Genomic DNA, 13,009 nt, shown 5'->3' on the forward strand with positions numbered 1-13,009 from the left:
GTAAATTTTAAATTTCTTTGTTTTTTTTTTCCGTTTTACCTTACCCCCCCGAAAAATTATTTTCTAGTTTTAATTTTTTTTTATTTATCGATTTAAAGGTTCAAAATTTTACAAGTTCCAAAATTATGAGTTCGGAGGTTTATGTGTTTGGAAGTTTACGGGTTTAGAAATTATAAAGTTTACGGGTTCGAAACTCGGCGGTTTTGAAAGTTTAGCGGTTCGAAAGTTTATGAATTTGTGGGTTCGGAAGGTTGTCGATTTAAAAGTTTATGGCTTCATGTTTATTATATCTAAATTATTTATGAATACTCTTGAGAAGTCATTTTCCTTAATTTGCGTACCAAACACCGGAAAATGAATAAGATTACTACTTGTTTTCGAAGAAAATATTTTCCACGGAAAACGTTTTCCATTATACCAAACACACCCTAAGTGCTTTGTCTTGTCTTATTATATTTTTTTGGTTGAGAGATTATAATGACTTATTGGACCAAAAAGGAAATCATAATGAGTTCAAATTAAGACTTGTGATGAAAGTTTTGAAAATAAATATAGCAGAAAGCCTGTTGTGGTTTTAACATCTAATCCACTTGGAATATTCATGAATAACCAAAAACAATAGCAAAACTCCAAGCAACTCTTTTGGCACACTGGAAAATTTCTGAAAAGTATTATATCTGTGGTGTTAATTAAATCTTAATTGGGTACGAGCTCTAGTGGAAAAGTGCTCAAACTTTATTGATGGGTAGCAATTTTAATTTGTCAACATTACCGTTACACATGTCATATTTTGCTAAGTGCTCTTTTTATATGTGTTCTCAAATTAATTTCCGGCCGTATACTCTTCTACATTAGTACTGCCTTTTATTTTTTATATTGCAATTAAATAACATTTTTAACCAATAAGTAATTTGACCAAATGTAAGAACTAAAACAGATCAAGTTATTTGATATTTGTTAATTGAGCGTTGGATTAAAAAAAGTTAATTGCATGAAAGCTTATAAATTGCAAGAGTATGATTAGACTAGCTCTCATTATTCAGAATTTTTGAATCATAACTGTTGATTAACTAATTAAACAAAGAGTATGTCGTTGGAATTGCCATTTCCTTTGCAAATAAATTAGTCATATGCAACTGACTAAATGAGAAAGCCCATTACTTGTTACTTGCTTTATTGCTACAAATAAACTAGTCCTCAAATCTCATTAAACTTAGTGCAGACTGTAAAAAGAGAAAGCAATAGAAAAGGAAGCAAAAGCCTAGACTTCATTTCTTAACGTTGAAACTCCACCAGTATCATTTAAATATCGGAATTTCTTCAGAAAATCAACGAGAATTTTAAGGCAGTGATACATATTATCATTATAGCAATGAACTCGAGCCAAACATATAGTAATAAACAAATAAATCGATACTCCTTGAAATTTTTTACGTACGCTACTGATTAATGGCCAACACACTCAAAAATAAAAAATGAAAAGATTAAGGACCCATTAGTCCATAGATGTAGTGCTTATGCTTTCCTGAGCCGAGGGTCTATTGGAAATAGTCTCTCTACTCTCACAAGGTATGCGTACACACTACCCTTCCCAGACCCCACGGTGTGGGATAATACTGGATATGTTGATTGTTGTTGTAGTCCATCGAATTTTTTTTCTTTTTTTTTCAGAATCTTTTTTCAAAAACGTGTTTGTCCATGAAATTTTGTAAGTTTTTGAAAATGAGTTTTTCAAAAACCACTTTTTCAAATTTTCAGAAATTCTGTTTCCTCACTCTAAATTTAAAATTGCAACACTTTTTCAAGTGAAATGCATGTCCAAACATAATTATTCAACCTAACATCAAACCCTTTTTTTTTTCTTTCGAAAATTACAATTTGATGTCCAAAGGCCTACTAAAAAGTTAAGAGTAATTCCACGTGCCATACATGTGGTGCACGTGCAAGGTTTTGTTACTGCAAAACAAGCTAATGAGGGTATCCTACTTTCCCATGTGAGATGCATAAGATTGGACGGCTAAGTAGTGAGGATAATCCATTCGGGTCAAAACTCGACCTAAATAATAGAACCCGAATTGGGCAAGTGGAGCCCACTATGCCACTTTAATTAGTATAAAGTATAAACACATACCCAATTCACTTAAATTAATCAAGTTTAAAGTCTGAAAAGATTAGAAAGGATTTGTCTGAAGCATACTTTAATGAAAAAGTTTATGCTTCTAATCAAAGCCTCTATTCCTCCTCTAATAGTGGCTTTTTATCTCTCCTCCCATGCCATAATCATATTTAAGAAAGTCACATTTGTTCACTAAGCAAAGGCTTTTTTTCCTCCCCATACCCCCTCTCTCCCCGCCGGGGATTGGGGCTTGCCCAATGAGGGTTTAAATGCTTTTTTCAAAATGAGGATATATGTATTTGTTATTTATACTAATTTAATAAATACATGATTATATCTGCACTATCATTTAGGCATAATTAGTTAGTATAAATTCTCATTTTATTAATTATTTAAATATAAAAAATTAAGATAATTTAATATAAACATCAAATGTCGAATAAGTTTTTTCAATACACATGTGTCTTTTATATTTTTACAATCTTGGGTTGTTTTCTTTTCGAGGGTGGGGTTATGGGGATGGAGGGGCAGAGACAAACCTATGCATATAGAAGAGGGGTCATTGGACCCTATTAATTTTGGCAATTTTTTTAGATATATATATTTATATATATAAATAATTTTGGTTGAACAGTCTGATCATATATCCCACCATCTTTAAATTCTGGGTCTGCCTACATGGAGTGGGTGTTATTTTATATTTCTGAGTCTTGGGGTTCTTTTAGTGGGCTGGATGTTGATCTAATGTGATTTAATGACATGAATTTACTAACTTACCCTTTGTGAGCCGTTGTAACAAATGTTTTAAATATAGCAGGTTTTGGTCAAAGGGAATAGTCATGACATCAATAATAAATCTGCGCAAGTTTGACAAATCGTTCTCATTCTTACAAAATACTGCTACCATAATATTATAACCTAAAAGAAAGGGAAAAGATCTAGAAAGATTTTGAAAATAACTACAGAATATAGTGGCAAAAATAGAAGTGGTTTTTCTTTGGGAAAGAAATATCACATCCATGAAATCACAATTTTAGTATAGTGACAGAGAAATACTCTAAAAACTACAAAAAGATGAAACAAAAAGCTGTTTTGTTTACTTTGCAATCTTATTTCCATGATTGTAAAAGTGAGCTGATTTTAACTTCCTTCAAAGTTTAAAAGCCTACTTAAAATAAGTTGTTCAAACTAATTCCCTTGTCCAAAATTTTAAAAACTGGTATCATTTTTTCCTTTTTAAATTTTTGAGACATGGTTTAAATGAAGTAGAAAATTAAGTTTGCGTCATCTATTCGGTTATTGTTTTTTCTTTTTATTAGACATACATGCACGATTACACGTGTCTTGATTGTTATGAAAATTTTAAACTACCTACTAAACTGTTACCGTGTGACTTTAAACAATAACAACACCTTAAATAAAACAAAAAGTTGGTCAATTTAGCTCAAGAATCATGTTCAAGTATTTTGTATCTTTGTTGTAGTATTAATTAAGATGACATATATATAAAATTAACATGTGGTACACAATTACAAAAAATCATGAATTCATAACCTAAAGAGTGACCTGATTGGGAGCAAAAAAATTTTCTTGAAAAAAAAAATCAAAACTGTAGCTGTCAGACACCAGTAGGCAGTAGTAGTAGCTTATGTAGGTTGCTTAAGTACAGTGATTGCCAGCCATGTTTTAGGTGTAAAGTAGTCAATTTTAGTGAGGTGTTCAATAAGGTCAGGTCATTGTTGCCTAAAAGACCAGTTTTTTCATAGCATCAGCTGTGAAGAGAAGAGGTCAATTCTCTGTGTATGTATGTATCATTAATGACAAAGTAAAGAGAACTGGTTTTAGGCTAAGGGGTAATATAGTAAAATCAAACTTGTCATTACATTAAGCGTAGATTGAGTTGACTCTCTTCCCCAAAAGAAAAAGCCTCCTCATCTTCTCTCCTTCACATTCATATGTTTTCTTTTTCACTTTTTTTTTTTATTTTGTTTTGTTGGGGTTTTCACTTTTTTTCATAAGTTCTTTTGCCATCCAACCATAAATGCATTTCTCTACTATTACTCTCATATTTTGCTTTTCCTTTACTGTTCTCTTTTCTCTTCTCTCTCTCAACACCACCCACCCCAAATCAAGAACCTCACCTCTTTCTCTTTATCTCTCTCTATCTTTAGCATAGATTTCCTCCATTGCAAACCAAGCTTCCACCTTTACAGCTTTCTGAGGTCCCTATTGCTTACACATTCACATTACCCACCAACCCATTTTTACCCACCATTTAAATAAACCTTTTTTTTTTCCTTTATCTCTCTGCATTTGGCCTTACAAAGATTAGATTTTTGTCTGGCCTTCTTAGAACAGCAGTTTATTCCTTTTGGTCCACTTCAGCCAAACACCCTTTAGTATTTTCTCTTGACTTTTGTGGGGTTCTTTAGTTTTCACTTCTGCATTGGCATATCTATGCGTTTTGAGTCTCTGTTGGTTCAAAAAGAGGCATTTCCTTTGCTTCTCGAAGAAGGAGATCAAGGGGGTTAATTAACTCTGGTTTCTATAGATCACTTTGTGTAAAGGTAACAACTTTATTGGATTTACATCTGGTTTCATTCTCTTACTTCAGTTTTAAGTCATTCTTTCCTTTAATTTGTGCCCATTTTGAAAAGATTTAAACTTTTTTTTTTAAATTAATGATTTTTACCTGAATTCTTGATTTGTTTCAATCAGGAAGGGGAAGTGTTGTTCTTAATCTAATTACCAGTATATGCTTTTGTGGATAGTTGTATCTTGATGTCAGCTGCCACCAATTTAGTTGCCCTGTCAATGTCTTATCTTTAACTAATTGTACTTTGAAATGTAATTAATTTAGACACTACCAACTACTTTGTTTCAGTAAAATCTTAAAAGAAGTAAAACAAAGCCACAAATTGTAGAAATGCTACAGCTGTTGATATGTGTGAGTGATGTAACTCCTGTTCACAGTGACCTAAATTGTTAGTGGGATACAGGAGGCAATGGAGTAAATCTGACTCTGGAATTTGGAGGACAAAGCAGAATTTGTGGAAATGTCTTCTGGGGACTTAAACAGTGAATTGTCTAAGAAGACATCGTTTTTAGGTCTCAAATTATGGGTTGTGATGGGCTTATGTGTTGGTGTATTTATCGTCGGGATACTCTGTATGTTGTCAATATGGGTAACGTGTAGGAGAAAATCTAGGAGAACACTGGACGGGTATCCACATTGCCAAATACCCAATGTTTCCAAGGATATCAAGGTTGATAGAGTTGGCGCTGCAAATGTCCACGATCATCCTCAAAGCTTATTACTGACTATTAATGATAAATCAAATGAAACGACATCGGAAAAGATGTTAGTCCATTTGGGTAGGAGCAAATCAAGTGATGCTGATAATATCAGCCAATGCAGTTCAATATATCATAACGAAAGGGCTTTTAGTTCGCAGTCTGGGGAAGAGGGAAGTTCGGGGACAGTGAGGAAACAACCATCCTATGGAATTGCAATGCCTTCTCCTTTGATTGGCTTGCCGGAGATCTCTCAGCTCGGGTGGGGCCACTGGTTCACGCTTAGAGATCTTGAACTTGCAACAAGTCGTTTCTCTGCAGAGAATGTGCTTGGTGAAGGTGGATATGGTGTAGTTTATAAGGGCAGGTTGATCAATGGGACAGAAGTAGCTGTGAAGAAGCTCCTAAATAATCTGTGAGTATGGCTTTGAAGTAATTCTACAGGTTCTGTACATTCATCTCCATGAGTGAGTATTATTTACGATCTAACAATATATGAATTGCTTCACAGCGGCCAAGCGGAGAAAGAATTTCGGGTTGAAGTAGAGGCAATCGGTCATGTTAGACACAAGAACCTAGTGCGTCTTCTTGGTTATTGCATTGAAGGTGTTCACAGGTATTTCCAGATAGAATCGTGGAATTTCTTTAAGTATGTTAAAATTTTGTGTGCTATGACTCTTTATTTCGAATAGTCTACCACCATGATTTCAGCTTAATTATGCTTTCCTTATCATTTACTTTGTTTTGGCTACGAAGGATGCTGGTTTACGAGTACGTCAATAATGGAAACTTGGAGCAGTGGCTGCATGGCGCTATGAGACAATATGGTACTCTTACTTGGGAAGCCCGTATGAAGGTTCTCCTTGGTACTGCAAAAGCGTAAGTTTCATTATTAGAATCTGCTACAAAGTTTAATCTTTTCTCCAATTATTTCACATGACATTCCATTTTCCTTAATAAACCTATTACAGCTGCAAACACTCTTCTAACTCGTTTTACTCCAGGCCAACGCGGCATTGCCTCAATCTTTTATGTATTTTTTTATTCCTAAAAGGCAGTAGTTGCTTATTAGTAATGCCTTTGCTTTTCTGGCTCTTTCTTAATAGCTTCCTCTTATTTCTATTATCAGTGAAAAAGAGATAAATGGCAACTTGTTTTATTTCCAGGCTTGCGTACTTGCATGAAGCCATAGAACCTAAAGTAGTCCATCGAGACATAAAGTCTAGTAATATCTTGATTGATGACGAGTTCAATGCCAAGGTCTCTGATTTTGGATTGGCAAAACTCTTGGACTCAGGAGAGAGCCACATAACCACCAGAGTCATGGGTACATTTGGGTATGAATTTCTCTAGTTGAAGATGTTTTCCTCCTACTCCATCCGCCTTTGCATTTGTTGAGTTGTGTCCACAATTAGATACTCAGATTTGTTTCTCATTTGAATTTCAGTTATGTGGCTCCAGAATATGCTAATACTGGAATGTTAAATGAGAAGAGCGATATTTACAGTTTCGGTGTTCTAGTGCTAGAAGCAGTCACTGGTAGAGATCCTGTGGACTACAGCCGTCCCGCTACTGAGGTACTGAGAGAGAGTGATGCAATGCATTAAATTTCTTTACTAACTGCACTAATAGAGACTCAGGGTTAAGTACTCCTTTTTTTCTCCTGGTTGCTGTTGCTTCTTTCGTTTACTAACAGGCATTTGTGTGGTTCACCTTTGGCAGGTTAATCTTGTTGAATGGCTCAAAATGATGGTCGGAAATAGGAGGGCCGAGGAAGTTGTGGATCCTAACCTTGAAGTTAGGCCCGGTACTCGTGCTTTAAAACGGGCGCTTCTGGTCGCATTGAGATGTGTTGATCCCGACTCAGAAAAGCGACCTAGAATGAGCCAAGTAGTTCGAATGCTTGAAACTGAAGAACTTCCTTATCGCGAGGTATATTCCATTTCTGACTTTCATATCTCCACTCCATATGATCTTTCTTGTTGTCTTTCTTCATTTTGGCTACAACTAAAGCTTCCTTTCAAAGAACCTGAGATATCAACCAAATTCTTTAGGGCAGCCTGGTGCACTAAGCTCCCGCTATGCATAGGGTCCGGGGAAGGGTCGGGCCACGTGAGTCTACTGCACACAGCCTTACCCTGCATTTCTGCAAGATGTTATTTCTACGGCTCGAACCCGTGACCTACTGGTCACATGGCAGTGACTTTACCCGTTACAAATAGTATCTCTAATATTTGTTAGTAAGACAATGCTATAAGCCTACTCTAGTTTTGCACATCCATAAAATCTACAGTTTCCCAGCCAAATGAAAAGGAATATTGGGTAATGGAGTAGTACCGCTGTTGAGGTTTTGCTTTTTTGTGGTGAATAGTACCGCTGTTGAATTATGTCCATGTGAACTGCTGACATAACCTCAAATAAGGTTGCAGTTATATGTTTTCACTCTGCACTATGTCCAAATTTTATCTTTTCGTTTGAATCACTAGGCATAGGAGCATTTTTCACATCCAAAAACAACTAGGCATCAACTTCAAGCAAGTTGGGGTCGACTATATGGGGTCAACTATATGAATCCTCACCATCTGTCACTCTTTTAATTGGCGTCGGCTATACGAATATTTCTAAATTTGATGTTTGTAACAGGACCGAAGAAACAGAAGAAGTAGAACAGCGAGCATGGAAATAGAATCAGTAAAGGAGAGTTGTTGCAGCTCAGCTGAGGTGGAAAGCAAGGTGGGGAGAGCAGATAGCAGTACATCTGATAAAATTCTTGGATAGGAAGACTGACACAAAGGCACATGACTCTTAAGTGGAATGTATAATTGCATCTTAACCCCACACCCCCCTGCACACCAACCCCACATTGATATTTAAAAGCTTTTCAGTAACCCAATGAAGGATTTTCGAAGTTGGTTTCTGGAAAAGATTCCTCTGAATGACAGACGGTAATTGAATTTATGATAGGTCGGCCCACTTGGTATTTGAAGCATTGGCTCTTCTTTGAGTGCTTCTCTTGGCAGTTTGCTGCATCAAAATTTGAGGAGTTGTTGCTGTGTCATAATACTAGTAGAGAGAGATAGAGAGAATAGAGAGAGAGATTGTTGATGTACAGATATATGTTTTGAGGATAATGTGTTTGTCCTTTCTAAATACATTTTGATCATCATTCTTGTCTCTTTTGTGGGTTTTCACTTTAGTATATATTTACATTGGCATGCCTCTTACAATTTACTACTACAATTTTTTCCACTTCCCTAATGTAGTGTTCATGTAGAGTATTTACATGAAAATTGTTTTGTTGATTAGTATTAGGTATAAGAATAGGTGAAGAGAGTGACTTAGTGGTTAGTGAAGTGTCCGGAGAACCATGAGGTCTCAAGATTAAATTCCGGTAAAGGTAGAAAACATTAGTGATCAATTTCGTCCTATTTGTTTAAGCCTTGGTGGGTACGGTTATTTGGTTTTATTGTTGGTGAGAGGTAAAAGTAAAAATATATTAGTAAAATGAGGTTATTTGGTTTTATTGTTGGTGAGAGGTAAAAGTAAAAATATATTAGTAAAATGATCGACGTACGTTTTATTGTTGGTGAGAGGTAAAAGTAAAAATATATTAGTAAAATGATCGACGTACGTGCAAGCTGGCTAGGATCCGAACACCACGTCAATAAAAAAAAAAAGTTAACGTTATAGATAGATGATAAGATGAGAGGACAGTGCTTTGGTGACTTGAGATAACTTTCGTACATGAATAGTTGAAGTTATTTTTTTAAATTTTGGTAGAGACATTTCTTGGGAAAAGCAGATATTAAATTAATTCAAGGTAGCCAAAAATGATTTAATCAAGAAGAATATTTTCTGCCTTAGAGAAGAATGATTACATGCGGTTATTCCCATTGTACATACTGAGGAAACTACATGCTACTCCACTATATGTCCTTGTTATAAATTAAAGAAAAGGTGTTTTGTACAAGTGAAGCTGGAGTATGCTATTCTCATTGCGGTCCCCTCTTTTGGATAATCAATCAAGTCGTAGCTGGCAGAAATTTTCTTTAACTTATATCCACAAATATCCATCTTTGATTCACAATGATTGATGAGAGAGTTGGCACATGTGGCTGATTGTATACTTTAGCAGCATTTGTCCTTACGGCTGTGGGACACTCACTCCTACACATTGCGCAAATGCCAAATCTTTGCCCTTACAATGAACTCAACAGTGCCACAATTTAAAGTGAAAAGCTTACTATAGTACTACTATTCCTTAAAAACGCGCGCAGTTACTTCATCTTTTGGCTTATTCATAAATTGTTTGTTATGTTGTATTATTGGGAATTTGTTGAGTCAAGTAATGTAATGGTGATCAATGTCTTGTCTCGTAATAATTGTGAACCGTTGTATGCCAATTTGTTTGCATTACCCAAATAGGCATATGGTTTAATTAATAGCTAAGGCTTGAGCTGGGACCCTTTGGAGATTGGTTTTATTCAACATCAATACGTTCATCACGGGCTCATGCTCAAGCAATAGGATATGCTCCCAAAATATGAAATGCCACATTTATTGGTTTCGCGAGTTCATTAGTTAGCCATTAGCCTATTCAGATCCCGTCTGTATTTATTAAAATTATAATATCTGAATCTGACAAATTGAAAATTGGTAGTATTATAGTATATGTTTTAAATGCAAGCTACATATTTTCACTCTTTTCAACCATGATTCATGCTAAGACTTTAATGGCCTGTTTGGCCAAGCTTTTTTTTGGGCCAAAAGTGCTTTTTTTTGACCAAAAGCACTTTTGGCCAAGCTTTTGGAAGGAAAAAAAAGTGCTTTTGAGGAGAAGCAGAAAAAAGTAGCTTCTCTCCAAAAGTACTTTTCTGAGAAGCACTTTTGAGAAAAATACACTTAGAAGCAGTTTTCAAAAGCTTGGCCAAACACTAATTACTGCTCAAAAGCGCTTTTCTGATTAATTAGCCAAACACAAACTAATTCTCACCCAAAGCACTTTTTTTAAAAGTACTTTTGAGAAAAGCACTTCTCAAAATAAGCTGATTTTAGAAGCTTGGCCAAACGGGCTATAAATCACAAAGTCCAACCTCACAAGTTTTTGTCAGCCATATACAGAAAACTTAATAAAGAAAAAGAGACTTTTCCTCATTACTTGTTTGAATACCTCGGAAATCACTCATCACGAGTAGAGTTTACAACTATATACATTCACCAGTTCAATCCCAGCTGTGTCTCTTGATTTTTTTCTTTTCCTTTAATTTCTGCTGCATATTCTTTCTTGTATTGCGGCTATAAACGTTTACACTATAATATTCCATTTTCTTGCAGGCAGCATATGTTTTTTTAGCTCCCCCAATATTTTGTATATATAGATCAATAATTAACTATCGAATTTATTTTATATGTCCTTGCAAGTTCCATATGCTCAACCGTCAGCGTATTCAGAGGAACTGTGCAACTTTAGCTAATCAGTAATTAGCTTTGTGATTGATATTAGGATGATGTTAAAACGTGTATATAATTAATTAAATGAAAGTCGACAAAAAACTAGAAAAAGAAAGTTAAGGAGTTTGAATATTCAAGCAAGTTGCTCAATCTCTGGGAGATGAGTACTCTCATCATAGACACACATTAACTTAATTAGCTCGGATTTAACAGTAACGCACACATGAATAGATTATTGGTAAACCAAACCATGACCGATGTCTAAATCCGTCACTATTTTTCATTAAGAAATATCAGCCAGAACAACTGTGATTATAATTACAATATGGCTTTGCATGGAGAGAGCACGGATCATGATTTTAACGAAAAGTCAAGAATCTCGGGTACAACGTGTGCATCTTTTCCATTTTCTAAGGAATAAAGCCATCATTAAATACTGGTAATACTATTTTTTCTAATACTTTTTGCCCGCATATGTAGGCAATAATGTAATGCAAGTGTCTAAAATAAGGTACAGTTGAGTATTACGGCAGGATGTCCATCGGAAGATTCCGGCTTTAATATATAAACACTGGCCGAACAGATTACAATGACCACCAAAAAAGAAAAATGGGCATCTTTATTTCCAATTGACTAGTATTTTGTTTTCTCTTTGTTTGCTTGTGTAAAAACCATGGAACAATCTACAAAAGGAAACGTAGCAGAATTAGCGATATTTAGAAAATAAATTACTTCGCTATTTTGGGCTTGAGGATTGCCTGCACTTTGAAGCTTCAATCATTGGAGCTAGAAACCGATTCAAATTTCAACAGAAATGATTAGAACATTACAAGACGGTAATAAAACTTATAATGATGTTATCGATCATGAATGCAAGTCATTAATGCTTTAACTGAAAATCCCGCTGGTCAAGCATAACTTTAGGGAAAGGAATGCAATTGCACACTTACCAGCTAAGTTTAGACAAAATTACGTAAAAGTTGCACGGGGCACCCTATTTGGTCGCCCCTATTTAATCTTATTCATTTTTTAAAAAAGTTTTAACTTGTATTCACTTTTTAAACAGCTTCAGCCCCCTTTCTCCTCCTCCTTCGTTTTCTTCTTCTTCTTCTTCTTCTTCTTCTTCTTCTGCTGCTGTTGGTGCCGCTATGAAACTTCAGTTCATGGGATGATTGCCATAAGTATGTTTATCAGATTATTTAAAAATAAATTATAAATAATTACGTAAGTTAGTAGACAATAATTTGTGAATATTTTCACGTAATTCTGTTCTTTTCACGTTTATTATTTCCAAAATTTATGATTTAGATATTGTTGGCAATCTAATTATTTTATAATAGTAATACACTATGAAAGAATAAGGTGATTATTTATCTAGTATGTTAGAAAGCTTTTTCAAAAACTTCAGCTATTTTGGTGCTGAAGTTTTTACAAATGAACTAAATAACTTCAGCATCTTCTGCTGAAGTTTTTGAAAAAGCTTTATGACAAAATTAATGAATCCAGGACAAAAAAACTTCAGCTTATATAGTGCTGAAGTTTTTACAAATGAACCAAATAACTTCAGCATCTTCTGCTGAAGTTTTTGAAAAAGCTTATCCAGGACAAAAAAACTTCAGCTTATTTAGTGCTGAAGTTTTTACAAATGAACTAAATAACTTCAGCATCTTCTGCTGAAGTTTTTGAAAAAGCTTATCCAGGACAAAACAACTTCAGCTATTTTAGTGCTGAAGTTTTTACAAATGTACTAAATAACTTCAGCATCTTCTGCTGAAGTTTTTGAAAAAGTTTTATGACAAAACTAATGAATCCAGGACAAAAACACTTCAACTATTTTAGTGCTGAAGTTTTTACAAATGAACTAAATAACTTCAGCATCTTATCTAGGACAAAAAAACTTCAGCGTATTGCCTTTGCTACTTCAGGCCCGTCTACTAGAATGCTGAAGTTTTGCGTGATTGCCTTTGCTACTTAGCCCCGTATGCTGAAGTTCGCGAAAAAGTGGGCACGCTTGCAATTTTTTTTGCAAAGCAGGCACAAGTTAAAACGTGACCCAAAAAGCGGGTGTAGATGCAAATCCCCCCAAATTACACAATAACACACTTCATAAGTAGACCTTGCACTATTTTAGCCTAGTTACAAGTTTGC

At 34.9% G+C, this 13,009-nt stretch overlaps 1 protein-coding gene across 1 annotated transcript; it reads left to right on the top strand.

Annotated features, from left to right (window-relative positions):
- Nucleotides 1-4,057: 4,057 nt before the first annotated feature.
- Nucleotides 4,058-8,627, top strand: LOC109210794 (probable receptor-like protein kinase At2g42960). Its single transcript, XM_019374260.1, has 8 exons — nt 4,058-4,683; nt 5,116-5,825; nt 5,922-6,026; nt 6,167-6,289; nt 6,577-6,747; nt 6,858-6,987; nt 7,133-7,342; nt 8,054-8,627. The coding sequence occupies exons 2-8, from the start codon at nt 5,173-5,175 to the stop codon at nt 8,186-8,188; spliced, it is 1,527 nt and encodes a 508-aa protein (XP_019229805.1). The 5' UTR covers nt 4,058-4,683; nt 5,116-5,172; the 3' UTR covers nt 8,189-8,627.
- The last annotated feature ends 4,382 nt before the right edge of the window (nt 8,628-13,009 follow it).

The sequence above is a fragment of the Nicotiana attenuata genome, unplaced genomic scaffold (assembly GCF_001879085.1).
Source record: "Nicotiana attenuata strain UT unplaced genomic scaffold, NIATTr2, whole genome shotgun sequence".
NCBI classification, from domain to species: Eukaryota; Viridiplantae; Streptophyta; class Magnoliopsida; order Solanales; family Solanaceae; genus Nicotiana; species Nicotiana attenuata.

What these genes read in the sequence shown, in the direction of transcription:
- LOC109210794 (XM_019374260.1), top strand. Translation starts at nt 5,173, where the DNA reads ATGTCTTCTGGGGACTTAAACAGTGAATTGTCTAAGAAGACATCGTTT. An exon ending in AAGAAGCTCCTAAATAATCT is followed by an intron (nt 5,826 to 5,921) that starts GTGAGTATGGCT and finishes ATTGCTTCACAG; the next exon opens with CGGCCAAGCGGAGAAAGAAT. An exon ending in AAGAACTTCCTTATCGCGAG is followed by an intron (nt 7,343 to 8,053) that starts GTATATTCCATT and finishes TGTTTGTAACAG; the next exon opens with GACCGAAGAAACAGAAGAAG.